Source organism: Loxodonta africana, chromosome 5 (genome assembly GCF_030014295.1).
Source record: "Loxodonta africana isolate mLoxAfr1 chromosome 5, mLoxAfr1.hap2, whole genome shotgun sequence".
Lineage (NCBI taxonomy): Eukaryota > Metazoa > Chordata > Mammalia > Proboscidea > Elephantidae > Loxodonta > Loxodonta africana.
The window spans coordinates 53,071,904-53,087,578 of record NC_087346.1 but is presented as its reverse complement, the minus strand read 5'-3'; the positions used below and the strand labels follow the sequence as shown (position 1 = coordinate 53,087,578).

General features: G+C 34.0%; 1 protein-coding gene across 1 annotated transcript in view; it reads right to left on the bottom strand.

The window, feature by feature from the left end:
* The window catches only part of STPG2 (sperm tail PG-rich repeat containing 2), a 377,601-nt gene that overhangs the window by 323,908 nt on the left and 38,018 nt on the right, over positions 1-15,675 (bottom strand). Inside the window, exons 4-5 of the mRNA XM_003410448.3 lie at positions 10,024-10,136; positions 6,351-6,462 (exon numbers count right to left, since the gene is read on the bottom strand). Coding sequence (XP_003410496.2) covers positions 6,351-6,462; positions 10,024-10,136 — 225 coding nt within the window. The remainder of the gene's footprint in view (positions 1-6,350; positions 6,463-10,023; positions 10,137-15,675) is intronic.

The window sequence follows — 15,675 nt, the reverse complement described above, 5'->3', positions numbered from 1 at the left end:
AAGATAAATATACAAAAAAAACCATATGCAAGTAATAAATAATGTTATTCAAATTAATCATAAGTTCAGACAAGAGCAAATCCATCTCAAAGAACTCGTACAATTCAGTAACGAAGCGACAAATAACCCAACTTAAAACCAGCCCGAGGGTTTAACCAGGCACTTCTCCAAGGAAGAGAGACAAATGACCAATAAGCACATGAAAAGGTACATGACATCAACAGCCACTGGAGAAACACAAATCAAAATCATAATCAGTTACCACTCCAAACCCACTAAGTTGGCAACGATGTAGAGAAACTAGAACCCTCATACGTTGATGGTGAGAATACACAATGGGGAAGTCATTTTGGAAAACGGTGTGACAGTCACAAAAGACCACCTATTGTATTATTCCATTTATATAAAATGTCCAGAATAGGCAAATTTACAGAGACAGAAAATAGATTAGTGATTGCCTAGAAATGGGAGAGCTGAGAGGAAATGGGAATGACTGCTAACGTGTATGAGGTTTTTTTATTCTAAGGTGAATAACATGTTTCAGAATTGATTGTGGTGATGCCTGCACAATTCTGTAAACATACTAAAGCACTGAATTCTATACTTTAAATGAGTGGATTTTATCTCAATAAAGCTGGTGGGGTAATGGTTAAGTGCTAGGCTGCTAACCAAAATTTGGCACCCACTTTGAACCGACCTAGCGGTTTTGTGGGAGAAAGACTTGGAGATCTACTTTTGTAAGATTACAGTCTAGAAAACCCTTTAGGGCAGTTCTACTCTGTCACATGGGGCTGCTATGAGTCAAAATCGACTCTACAGCACCTAACAACAACAAAGCTATTTAAAAAAAAAAAAAGAGAGAGAGAGAAGGAAACTTCTAAATTTAGAAAGAAATGTATTTTGAGGCAAGCTCTAAAAGACATTAAAAAAAAAAAAAAGATGAACTTGTTGAGAAACAAATCTGAAAAGACTACACCTCCTCCTCTAGCATGTGTGGGAATTTCCCCATCATTAAGATACGAAGGGAAGAGAATGCCCTGGATTAGACAGACCCAGAGGGTTCTGAGATAACAGAAAGAATGAACTTTTAAAAATGTGAAAAGATGAAAACCAGAGTGAGAAATCAAATTTAATAAGCCAAAAAGAGAAGTCTTTAAAAGAGTTAACATAAGCCAGAAATCTGAGATCCAGGGAAACAAGAAAAAGAACAAGGGGCTGAGGGCAGGTAAAGAGCATTCAAAGATGATTTCAAGGAATCATTCCCTGTAACTAATTTTTACACATCATCTCTTGTAAGATTCAGTACATCAGCTGGATTTAAAAAGTCATGAAATAGAGTAAATCCATTAAGCCTGTCCCACACCCAATTTACCAACCTTGCAAAGTCGTACTCTCTTCAACTGTTCTTGGCATGTGGGAGTGTTACGATTTTCCTGGGACCTTTAAAGCTAGTTACTTCTCCTTGCTCTTTTTCCTAGCCTGGGTTCTAAAAATTAAGATATTTCTCCAGTCAGTCTACCAGTTACCAGCTACTGAAAATTCTGCAGCATTCAACCACTGAAATCTCTTCCCATATTCTCACTTCTATTCAGCTGCATTTGGGCAGCTGACTATGAAAGATATACAGAATAAGAGGCAACTTCCCTATCCTATCTGAGACAGTGATTCAGAAGGAAAAGTTGTGCCTCATTTTCTAGGTGGTAGCCAAGAAAACGGCAAGCCACTGCATTCATCCAACCTCCATTCAAGCCTAGCATGATGTAAGAGCAATAGAGTTGCAATAACTGCGAGAGCTTTCTAAACAGATAGAACTAAGACAATTTTATAATTCTTATATTGCATGATCAATAAATTTATCTCCACTTTGGATACTTATAGGCACAACACACTTCAGATTTTGTGGTCACTAGAAACAATTCCTTTTCCATGATCTTGAACTCTAAAGTTAACCCTCAATGACCAAAACCTCCTATTCTTTCACCTCTTCAAATCCTTCTCTCCTATCTCCCAGCTGTTGACACTATTTTTACCTTTTAATTCTCAACTCCTCCCTCTTCTTACAGCCCATCAAGCCCCTCTGTTCTTCCCATCCCCTTGCCTACACACACACACACACACACACACACACACACACAATCGTTTACCAAGTCTAGTCAGCTCTACCTGTTACCTCCCTCATGAGACTCCTTTCATCTTCATTACCACTGACACCACTTGTAATACAGGTCTTCATTATTTCTCACCTTAACTACTCTAGGAACATAGCCAGACTCTCTTTTCTCCAATACATCTTATTAATGCTAGACTAATCTTGAACATAGCTCAAATATCTTCTGATCAAATTCATTTAATGACTTTGTTGCCTATAAGCTCAAAATAATACCTCTTCGCATGGTGCTATGGGTTGTTTTGCATCCCCCAAAAAGATATGGTGAAGTCCTAATTCCTGGTACCTGTGAATATGATTTTATTTGGAAATAGGGTGTTTGCAGATATAGTTAGTTAACATGAGTTCATACTAATATGGCTGATGTCCTTATAAGAAAAGAAGAGACACAGAAACAGAGGAGTGACAGGGGCAAAGATTGGAGTTATACTGCCACAAACTGAGGAATACCTGGGGCTACCAGAAGCTGAAGGGAACAGGGAAGGATCTTCTCTTAGAGCCTTTAAAGAGAGAGAGCATGGCCCTGCGGACACCCTGAATTCAGACTTCTAGCCTACATAACGGTGAGGGGATAAATTTCTATTGTTTTAAGCTATCCAGTTTGTAGTACTTTAATACAGCAGCCCTAGGAAACTAATACACCTGGCATTTGGGGTCCTCCAAAATATGTATTCACACTATTTTTCAGGCTTAGATTCCTCTTACACGTAACCTATATATAGCCTATGTCCCATGAATAAGTCCTTGAGTTCCCAGTTCTAAAGTTCAGGCACTGTTGTAGCTGCCGCTCACCATGTAATCACCCTAGAAGAGAATTACCTCAGGGCTTCTGCTTAAAATTTGCTAAGGAACCTACAAATAAAAGGAAAGGAACTATGCACTGTTTTAACATAAAAACCACTCAATTTATAAATATCAGTATCTAACTTTGGTGTTGTAACTTTATTATTTTTTTTTTAATGGCCACCCTCATCAAAAGGTCTCCCTTCTTTTTTTCAATGATATAATTTACACTTAAAAAAAAAATTGTGGCAATTTAAAAGTGAATGCAGTATGGACAATATTCATAAAAGTGTGTCAGCATTTAGTTTTTAATGTAACAAAATAACAGAAAATTTAATGATTTCTTATGTCATAATAATCTATTATTTAGTATTATGTAAGTAGAGAAATTTAGAATTTAGAGAGTGAAAAATAGTCCATTTCCCCTCATCACCTCAAAATTTAAAATAAATATTTCTCTATTTTATAAACAAATATTTGCTGACAGAATAAAGCACTGGGAAATGCCATATATAATAAGGTTTATATATTTCAATTAGCTCATTCAAATTAATTCTTTATTCCTTTAATTATTATAGGGTAAAGAAAGAAAAAAGTTATTCCTTTGCTTCTATTTGTCTAGGTCCAGAATGCCCTAATGGAAAAAGCTGTGCAAATCGTCATTTTATATGAAATATTTATCAGTCTCATATTAAATATGCAAAAACACCAGTATTTTCACATTGCCTGCTCTAACGGTACATTCTCTTTCATACCAAGATTCTTATTTTATCAGACTTATTTTCACAGAGTTGGTTTTTGAAAGACAAAGAGGCATATCACATATCATTACAATATAGGTGAACAAGTCCCTGGGAAATTCACAAATACAAAAGAAAAAAAAGTATTAAAAGTGTATACATAATCAAAGCTGAATTACCCTTAAATACAGTTTCAAATTTAAACTGTATATTAGATCTTACTAGAAAAGACCATTCCAAGATACAATCAAATCTGAAGCTCTTTAGAGTGTTCACATCTTTCCCCTCCCACTCTTTGAGAGTTTTTCCAGGTGTTGCAAATAACAATGATGCACAATAGCATAATAAATCTGAGATAATATTTCAGTATATAATTTACAATAATTGTAAATTAAACAGTATTCAAGAGAAAAGCAAAATGGTAGTGGTAGAGGTATCTGAAACTGAGAAACAATGATCAGATTCAGAAATTATTCTCCTGAAAGTGAACTAAAAGTTAAGAGTTCAACATATTAATATCTTTGCACAAATAGAGAAAATGATACTTTATATTTAAAAGCCTTATACATATAAAAATACAAAATGATGTTGGTATTTCAAAAAAACAGGAAATATTTTAGTTCCTTCACGTATTTACCAAATAAATACTAATTGAGCCCTTATTATGTTTTAGGGACTGTGTTAAGATACAATGGTAAATAATACATAGTTCTCATTCTCAGGAAACATGCAATCAAGTGAAAATTTTACAGTTAATAAGAGAAGGATAAGAAAAAGAAAATGCACTGAAACTAACATTTAGATAAATGAAATTTATTTCATTATTATCCATTATAATTCCTATTTATGTTGATATATTAAGCCTTCCCACAATTTAAAAAATAATAACAATCTCAGACCATAGTAATCTCAATAAGCAAGGTTAGAAATGCAATAATATAGACATCATAATACTACTTTAAAAGTCATCTAATATAAACTTCTTTCCCCCTTCAAACAGTGTAGAATATCACTATGAACCAAGGTTTTAAAATTACTTACTAGTTAGATTTCTAAATATCTAAGGTGAATGTTTTCAATAAAAAATCAACAAATGAAAAGTTTCTTTGCTTTAATTTTTGCATACTTCTACTGACATTCAAAACAAGAGATTATATAATATAATCTATAAAATAAATTCTATTGATGAACAAATAAAACTTAGTGAGAAACCAAAGGCTTTTCTCACCTTTACTTCAGTGTACATTTACATCATTGTATCCATAAAATTCTACTGATTCTTAAATTAATACTTTATCTGCTTTGAGATTTATAACAGCTATTCTATGAAAGCAATTGTACTATTTATTCTGTTACTATGTTTTTGTAATATTTCTATGAACAATATTTTTCATTGCTCATTAATATTCAGGAGCCCTAGCGGTACAAGAGTTAAGAACTCAGCTGCTAACCAAAAAGTTGGTGGTTCTAACTCACCCAGTAGCTTCTCTGGAAAAAAACCTGACAAACTGCTTCTGTAAAGATTACTGCCAAGCAAACACTATAGGGTTGTTCTACTCTGTCACATGAGGTTACTTTGAGTCTGAATTGGCTCAATGCCACCCAACAACAATTAATATTCAGCAGAAGATATAAGAAATCAAATGCAAATGAAAATTCTCATTGAAAGTTATTGATTTTTCAACTGAGAATCATTTACCCTTACAATAATGGATCTATTTTTAGATAATCGTTCTATAATCTCCATGTTTTTAAGTTTAATAACATACTGGAGGAAAAATCCAGGGATTTATTTGCCTGTAAGTCCCAAATGAGTAAACTGAGATATAGGTACAAAAGAAAAATATTAGTAGAATTTTGGGTTTTATATTAATTAAAAAAGGCAAACCTGTTGCTGCCAAGTTGATTCTGACTCATGGCAACTCCATGTGTTACAGAGTAGAACTGCTCCATAGGGTTCTCTTGGTTATAATCTTTATATAAGAAGATTGCCAGGCCTTTCTTCTGCAGTGATGCAGGGTAGATTCAAACTGTCAACCATTAGGTTAGTAGTCATGTGCAAACTGTCTACACCACCCAGGCACCGTCTTTGTATTATAAACATACACTATCCAGAAGAAGATGAAAATCTTAAAATGTACTAATCAGACTATTCCCAAAATATTATGCTTAGTTCTAGATATCATGCAAAAAAAAAAAGGGGGGGGTATTTACAAATTGATGAAGGTACCTAGATAACTTCAAAGGAAAATAAGTTACCTTGAAATTAAATAATGAGAACAGTCAAAGATACTTAGAACATTTACCCTAACTAGAAAAGATTTAAACAGAGATTGAAAAGAAGTCATAGGAAAAAGGAAAATAATAAGTGGGCAAGAGGCAAGTAAATTTAGGTTAGTTTAAAAGAAGGACAATTTGAGGAATAGAGTTGTCCACTACTAAAACAAGAAAGCTTAGGAGTAGTGAGTTCTTTATCACAAAAAGCTTTCAAGCAAAGATAGTGACCACTTGACAGAGATATTTACTATGGTTCCTTCCGCAAATACTCATTGAGTGATGAGGTACCAGGCACAGTAGATCCAGAACTTTAATCTTGAAATAATGGAGTTCAGTCATCTTGAAAACTACAAAATAGATGAAATAGCTACTTTTCAGCTTACCTTTTTTTCTTCCTGCAGTATTACTGAATCATAAAATCGTGGGATAAATGAGCAATAATTTTGCTGTCGCTCTTTCTTGATGTTAATATTTTCATACTGTGGTGGCTTTTCCCTTTAGAAAATTCAGAGAGAAATGAGGAGTACTCAATTTCAAGTATAAAAAAAAGTTTATATAAGCAAAGAGAATATTTTACAGCAACATTCCTGATTTAAAAAAAAAGTATACAGTAAGATCATCTAGATGTGTTAGACCAATATATTCTAATTTTTTTAATGTACACATTTATATCAGTTAGCTCTACTTTTTCTAATTCAGAGAATTATTATAAACCTATTGTAATAATGATTCCAATAAGAAAATATAATATGGAATTTACATCATGAATTGGGAAAAAAAAAAGCTACCAAAAAAGCTTCCTGTGTATTCCACGTACCACAAAAAAGTCTTTAAAATTTCAGAATCCCTTGGTATTTCAACTATCGCAAAAATAAAGGGAAAATAGCCATATACTATTTATATCATAAAACAATTAGGAAAATGGCATAAAGATTCTTTGAAAATTAAAGCAAAGCTTATTTTCATTCAAGTTTAGTCAACCCCTAGAAAGAATTACAAACTAAATAAGCAGTAATTAAGAGGCCAAGCTTTCAAGGCAGAGAGCCTGATGGGAATCCCAGAATTGTTAACTACTAGCTGTGTGACCTTATGCAAATCACCTAACTTCTCTTAGCTTCAATTTCTTCATCTGTAATAGGAATTAGTAATAACTAATTCTAAGGCTGCAACGATTAAAGTAGATAACCTATACGTGAATTGCTTAGTGTCATGTTGTGGTCAGCTGTTAGGTGTAGTAGAGTTGGTTCTGACTCATACCAGCCCTACATACAATAGAACAAAACATTGCCCAGTCTTTCACCATCCTCACAATCATTGCTATGTTTAAGCTCACTGTTGCAGCCACTGTGTCATCCAGTCTGATTCAGGGTCTTCTTTTTTGCTGATCCTCTACTTTATCAAGCATGATGTCCTCCTCTAGGGACATGTCCCTCCTGATAACATGTCCAAAGTACATGAGACAAAGTCTCCCCATCTTCACTTCTAAGGAGCATTCTGGTTATGTTTCTTCCAAGACAGATTTGTTCATTCTTCTGTTAGTCCTTGGTATATTCACTATTCTTCACCAACTCTATAATTCAAAGGCGCAGTTCTTCTTCAATCTTCCTTACTCATTGTCCACTTTTCATATGCATATGAGGTGACTGAAAATACCACGGCTTGAGTCAGGCGCATCTTAATCCTCAAGGTGACATCTTTGCTTTTTAACACTTTAAAAGTGTTTAATAAAATGTTAGTGCCATACGTGGCCAATAAGCACACAATGATTATTAGCTATTATAAGAATCACATTTAAATATGTTATACTGACTACACTATTTTTTTTTCTATCTCTTCAGCAGAACTGGAAAAAAATCTCATATTTGACATTTCCAACAAACTATACTGAACAAAAACAGATAAAAAAATAGACAATAAAAAACATAAAAACAAAAGTTAATTCAAGTTACTTAATGGCCATTATTTTCTTCGTTCTGCATTGCTACGATTTAAATATGCATTTAACATCCCAGTTCACTGTTAAATGCTGACTTCTTCACTGAATTTTATTCTCATAAAATTCAACAAATGAACTTTTTTTCAAAATCTCAAATGAGCATAAGGATAACATTTATATTTGGGCTATTAAAAGCATATTATTTAGATCTGTGCCTTCACCAAAAAAAGACTTGTAAATTCATCTTTCCATTTTGGGTGACCAAGAATCTCCACATTTATACCGTATCAAGTATTGCCAGGATAATTCTGAATCAATCACTGAAAGTCCAAAGGGAAAAAAACCGTAGAAAATGTCAGTTGCCAGAAGGAAATAAGACAACTCCAAATAAAGATACTGTGAAGTTGGCCAAATCAAAGAGCAGAGAAGCTATGGAAATGGTGAAGTAACTGAAGCAGAACAAAATGCAATCTATATGAACACATACCTAGAAGGAAAAATCAAGTACAAACAGAAGAGAAGAAAAGGGAAATGACAAAGATCAAAAAGAAAGCAACGACATAAAGAAAAAAAAAAATTGGGGGAAGAATGGAAGGGGACAGCGTTGGAGAAATAAAAAAGACGGGTAAGAAAAAGTACCAAGCAAATTTAGAGCGACACTGATTAGACAGAGTCCTGGTTATACCCTGGACACTGAGAGGTGTAGTGGATTGGGTGGAAAATAATCATCATAGAACTATGTGCCTTAAAAAGGGTTAATTTACTTTATGTCAATTATATCTCAATAAAACTGACAAGAATAAGTAGGTAGGTACACAGGTAGGTGGGTATGTAGATAGGTACATAGATGATAGATAGATAAAGATAGACAGACAGACAGGCAAACAAACAAAGTAGCCAATCTGGGAAAAGAAATGAATAGGGCAAAAAACAATAAGCAATAAAAACATACGTTAAGAGGGGCATGATCAGAGTTAGACTATTCTGTGGACTTTGTTTTGTTTGGAAAAATGCTAAAGATATTAAATTTAGGCTTTGTGAAGTTAAATATACATGTTTTAAGTTCTGGTGTAACTACTAAAAGAATAAAACTACGAGGCATATCTTCTACATTAGAAGAATTTAAAAAATAGAAAGGACGATGGATCAGACTGTAAATTCTCAAAAGTGGAGAGATGTTTTATTCTTTTTATTCTGTTACTACACTGAGTATTCCTGGCACACAGCAGAAATTCCAACAACGCTTGCTGAGTGAATGAACTGTAGCAGGAGAGTCCAAGTGAGAGCCTAAACTATATCCACTGCTGATACGGAGATATGTCTGAATCTGTCTGGTTACTGAACTGAGTATGTGATCACTATGGAAATCTTGGGAGAACACTCATCCTATGAGAGGAAAAGAATCAGGCAGACAAGCTGAATCCTTTTCTAAAAATTTAATCATCAGAAGGGGTGGTAGATTCTGAGGATAATACAGTATTTGTTATGCAGTTTTGCCTTCCATAAGCTCATGTGGAAGGCCTTACTGTAGGAGCAGCAAAAAGTAAAGAAAAAAGAGGCATTCTACCGGAAATGGATTTACTGGCTAAAACTTCGAAAATATTACTTTCAACCTAATGTTACTGTTTTACTTACACTAACTGAGAATGCCTTCTAAATCCAACATGCAGTGAGAAGAATGAAGACAAGTGCAAGGGTTAAAACGGAGAATACTCAGTCACATTCTTTTATTTTTTATCTGATCTTTTGCCTATAATTGTAAATTTTAGTCCTTAGATACATGGCCTATGTATTTAAGCATATCTAAGTCTAACTCTGCCACTTAATGACTGACTATGTCATTTATCCACCTCTGACCCTTGGATTTTTTCACAAATAAAACAGATAACACAATAGTATCTATACATAGAGTTGCTATGAAAATTAAATAATACACGGAAAGCAGATAGCACAGAATCTGGCTCATAAAAAAGTAATAGCTTTCAGAAAGGTTATTCCAAAATGCACTTCTTGGATTTTTTGGTACTGATTTTTCCTTTCATAACAGCATAGCCTAATCTAAACTATATTATTCTTATAGGCAAGAACTACATTAAAGATATTACTATTTTTTTACTTACTGGACTATATCATACTGTCCAGGACCAGGTCCTGACTTTGGAGGTAACTCTCGTCTTCCCAAAGAGTTGCCAAAGTGTATCCCTTTATATTTCAAAGCTGCATCGAAAACATTCTAAAAAAAAAAATGTAAGGACGAGATATAGTTTAAATAACTTGTAAAACAATGTTTAACTTTTCTTAAGCCAAAATCCAAAGCAAGGAGAGTCTTAGGGAAGGGGATTCTACTTTGACAGATCCCAAACTAGTTATCACTGCTGTGCCCCATCTCACTCCTGAATCAGCCAGAGTTCCCAAAGAAGTCTCTAGAGCTTTTGTATTTCCTCGCCAATATGAATATATTTGCTCTTGGCAGTACATTTAGTAATCTAAAACGTTAAGATAAAAAATAGCTCTTTGTCATAAAACAAAAAAAGACACAGGAAACTCTACGATTCAGAGAATGCCTATTAAAATGACCTTAATCAAATAGATGAGAAAGTACAAACGTCATGAAGAGCTATCAGATAACATCTAATTACCTGGTATATATCTGTGAATATTATACAAGAATATGTAATATATTCATGTAAATTTTTCAAGCAGTTATAAATAATCAGTGATAAACATTTTACTGTTAATGCCATCAAAGCTGGGGGTCAGGATCAGTCCTTTAATGCAAAAGCATTATTTGTGACCTGAGATTTCCACAATCATTTCTCCTTTATATCCACTATAATAAATGTCATAATTAGGCATTAACCATTAAAAACTTCACTTTAGTGAAGTTAAGCTACTTTATTTCATCAGAAACCAATCCAATAAAATTGTATAGTGTAAGAACAGCAGCTTCTCTTACAAGAATTCTATTAATACATTCTAAACTGAGCAATCATTTAAGAATTTTTTTTAAAAACTCATTTTTTAACTGGTCGTAAAGGTAAACTCTAGTAATTTATTTTTAATTAACATTTGTAAAAATATAATTTTAAAACAAGTTTTTTATTAAAATTATATGTACATATCTATAATACTAAAAAAAAATCCCTAAAACATAAATTTACAGTGCATAAAACAGTGTATCTGAATTGTTCTAGCTGACTATTACTATTCAAAAACAGTAGAACCAAAATCTCAATTGCCATTACAAATAATATTAACACCACTTATAGCAATATCATATGATAAAACATATAATTCCAGTTCAAAACGGTAAATTAAACCCACACCCACCCCATCTCACCAAATTTTCAAAAGAAGTGTATAAAATAGACACAAGTTATCAGTTCTAGAAACTAGGGAGGTTATCATTCACACGCTAGAAACATCAAGGAACTTCTACAAGACATAGCACAGCAGAGACTAGAACCAGAAGACCTCAGTGCACGTGAAAAGAGCCTCAGCAGAATCCTATAATATCTCTAGAGAGGGGGGAGCTAGAGGTAAGGATGAACTCCTGGTAGTGCTTAGGGAGCAATTCTCAAACCTACTAGCCCCTCTGGAGACTGGCACCAGTGCCGTTACATGAAGAAATGACGGAGGATGCTATGACCACTTTATTTTTGGCATAGGTGGTTGTTGGAAATAAATTGAAAGCACTGTCACTGGCCCCTAATGAATATAGACTTTCCAATTAGAGAGGCACTGCTCCCGAAAGCATTGGGCAGCCACACCAAAATCCAAAAACAAACTGGCACAGCACTGAAATACCCTACTGTGTGAAAACCTCTTTTATTTCTCAGAACTTACCACAAGCAACGGGCCCTCAGGTATTATAAAATAAAAACACAATAAAGTTAAATTTTCTCTTCAAGCACCTAACCTGAAGTTAGAACTTTGACGTTTTCATGAAGTAAAATGGAATCTTTGTTGATTCTTTTTTCACACATGCAATCTCTTAGAGAAACTGAATGAGAGTTCTTCTGAAGTTTCCCACGCTTTTATTTTAGCAAATATCCTTGTTTGATCCTTGACTGGGGTATTGAAGGGTAAAAAAGCTGGGAGTAGAGAAACAAGAACTTACCAGCTTGTGCCCAAGTAGGACTCAGACATGTTTTGGAATGTCTGGTGAACTAACGGAACTAACCAATCAAAAGGCAAATATGAAAACTAATCCTGTGGGAAGTACCTAATCATGATAACTTTTACCCAGTAAGAAAATCTTAGTATCCAAAGAATGACAATGCTGAGTATTTTCTGTTGACTGAATTTGCCTCCTAACAGAGGCAATTCCCGCTGGACTTATGCCTGTTCCCTGTGGAGTGCAAAGAGGCTATGAATAAATTCTAAAAGAACTGTTTGATTAAAATACTGGTAGAAATCAGCGCTACCTTTGGACTCCTCTAATAGGACATAACACAGAAAGAGAAGGGCATTATCTCCCACTTCGTTCCAGCTCATCATGCAGCTTTTTCTGTGATAGAGTATGTTGGCGGAAACGCCCAGCAGAGACCACCATCTGGCAAGAGACTGAAGTGCCTGGTGGAGCAGTAGCTGTATTCAGAGGAAACAGAGGTGTTTGAGAAAACAGTTAAGACAGTTACTGAGGTCTTCTAGAAATACCACGAAAGGGGAACTTTTCAGAAGGCTGAAAGTTCTCTACATCAATAGGTTTAGGCTAGAACCATTGCTATTTGAGTTATTAACATTATTATGATTCTCTTTAGTACCGACAGTGCAATGAAATCTGGAAAACTTAAGTTACATAAATAAAAAGGATTAATCCTTATTTCATATAGCAATATTTCTGGTACTGAAAATGGTCTCAATATGCTGGGATTATTGATATGCAGATTCCTTCTAATGAATTATACAAAATCTTTCCCCTTCACTCTGAACATTCAGCTTTAACACAATGAGCAATGCAGTTCTATAAAGCACTATATCAAAGTAAGATATTATTATCATCATCTTCATCAACAAGACAAGTAGTAAACTAATTGATAGATATATATCCCAAGCCCAGCCCCATTAGGTCTAAAAGGAACAGGGCCATGAATAAGAATTGAAAGAGCTATCTGTGATGTTTAATTCTGCAAGTCAAGTTGGCTGGACTCTGGTTCCCACTGGTTTGACCAAACACATTAGTCTAGTCGTTGTTTCATAAGGTAATCTAATATAATATAATCACCTTTCATAATGTAATCTAAGCTAATGTAATCAATTAATCATTTGAAAAGGGTGTTTCCTTAGGTATGTTCTACTTCCAGACTATGAACAGATGTTTTGGCAGATCTCTCTCTCACACACACATATAAAAAAAAATATACATACATATATATCAGTGATATATATGTATGTATATATACATACATATATATATATATCAGTGAGATATGTGTGTGTGTGTGTGTGTTTACATATATATATATATATATATATATCACTGATTCTGGTTAAATGGGGAACCCCAAGACTATCCCATCAATCTCTGTAACACATAGCACTATGAGCAACACTGCTTTGGGACTCCCAACTGTAATACAAAAGAAAATAAGGCAGTTAGGCCACCCAAAGGGTTTAGGCCTGAGGGAGCAGGAACAAATGCTATATCATCTAGCAGAACAGCATAAAAAGTCACACAGCCTGTCACTTCTGTCAGAGCAGCAGATGCTACTAGAAGAGTACTGGGAGCAACTCTAGCATCCACTGAAAAAGAGTAGCCAAAAAGCAGCCCGTTCCTATAGGGTCAGTAGCAACTCCAGAGATGGCTGCAACCAACAGAGCTTTAGAAGAGACAGTGCCTAGCAAAGCAACATATTCTCTTGCTAAAGTAATTGTTTTCGACAATCTTTCAAAAGGGATTATCTCTGAATTCCAGAGCTGCTTCTATACATGAACTACGAAGATTCCTTCAGCAATTGCTATTCATCAGTTCAGGAAAGAGCTCCAATAACTCCCCAAGATAATTTTCTTTATTTTCTATTAATGTTTTCATCTTGAAATGGAGCCTATATATAATATTATCTTAAACAGCAGATGAAGAGCTACAGAGACTTAGCAGAAATTTGTATAAGATTTGAATTAACATTATTACATGCAGTTTTGATGGAAGAAATAGCAAAAATATTCCATTTCCCATATATTGTACTTTATTTTTACTTAGAAATAAAGCAGAATGTCACAACTGTGCAGATTTGTTCTACTATCATAATACGCAGTTAAGTACCTAAATGCAGAACTCTGTTTTAATACAATATAGCCATGTTGGGTATACTAAATATTTTATATATTTCATGAAGGAGCATATTTAAAATATTGATTTACTATAGCCTACAGATTTGCCAAAAAGTCAATATTTTCAAGCAAATTTTAATAAAATTATCTTTTACAACAGATTGTTAAAGCCTAAAGTAGTATCGTGTTAAAGTTTAACATCAATTCTTTTAACATAGCAATTCAACACCCTGATCGGAATTATGTATAAGAAGCTTTCTTCAGGTGAATTTACACTACTGAGACTTTGTGATTCAACTGTTTAATGATTCTAAAGGTAATCCAGTGGAAAGAGAGAATATAAAGAATACTGAAGACATTTATCATTCAAGATATTAGTAAAATCCTTTTCACATGTATATAATAAAATCTATTTCATTTAAACCATGTGAACTAACATGTACTTAACTCACTAACCTCTGTAGTACTCAGGTAAATGTTCCATTTCAAATTAAATTTAACAGCCTCTTAAAAACACTGAAACAAAATGAAGAATAAATTGATGCACACTTAACTCTTAATCACACTCTCTTTATGTCAAAAAGTGCTGACAATATCAAGGTCAAGGTCACTGTCAACTTGAAAGTCATCAGCAAATAAAACATGACTTAACTGACGCAAACTCAGCATGGAGCTGCATTATTTTAAGTGAATGCTGTAATGTAACTTGAAGAAAAATTACTATCTGCTGCTCCTATTGACGATGAAATGAATGAAGGTGCTTTGCAAATTTTCCCCCACACCGTTCCCATAATTAAATATGGAAATGAAATTTGTGAAGAATTAAAAGTCCCAAAGTGCATCAATTCAGACACAAATGGAACGCTTTCCATTATGGCAGCACACACGTAGTTCCCAGCATGTTATCATCAGCAAATACGTCAGGGTCATAATTCCCACCAAAAACTCTGCTTGAAAATTCCACCTCTGAACAGAATAATTCTGATGGTTCCCTGAGATCTTCTTAAAAAAAGAGAGAGAAGCTAATTTTTATAATTCAAAATGTTATGCCAAATAATCTACATAGAGAATTTCTCTTTACAGATTAAATTAAGCTAAAATTTATCATTTGTTGGCTAGAGTCTTAGACATCTCTGAATTCCAGAGCTGCTTCTATATATGAACTATGAAGATTCCTTCAGCAATTCCTATTTGTCAGTTTAGGGAAGAGCTCCAATAACTCCCCAAAATAATTTTCTTTATTTTCTATTAATGTTTTCATCTTGAAATGGAGCCTACATATAATATTATCTTAAACAGCAGATGAAGAGCTACAGAGATTTATCAGAAATTTATATAAGATTTGAATTAACATTATTACAGTATTATTTTCACAGTGTCTGTGAAGAACTTGTGCTTTTCTCCAGGAAAAACAGAAGAAAATAAAGCTTCCAGCAACTGAGCTTTATCACTGTCAGGGATTAAATTGTGTCCCCCAAAAATATGTGTCAACTTGGCTA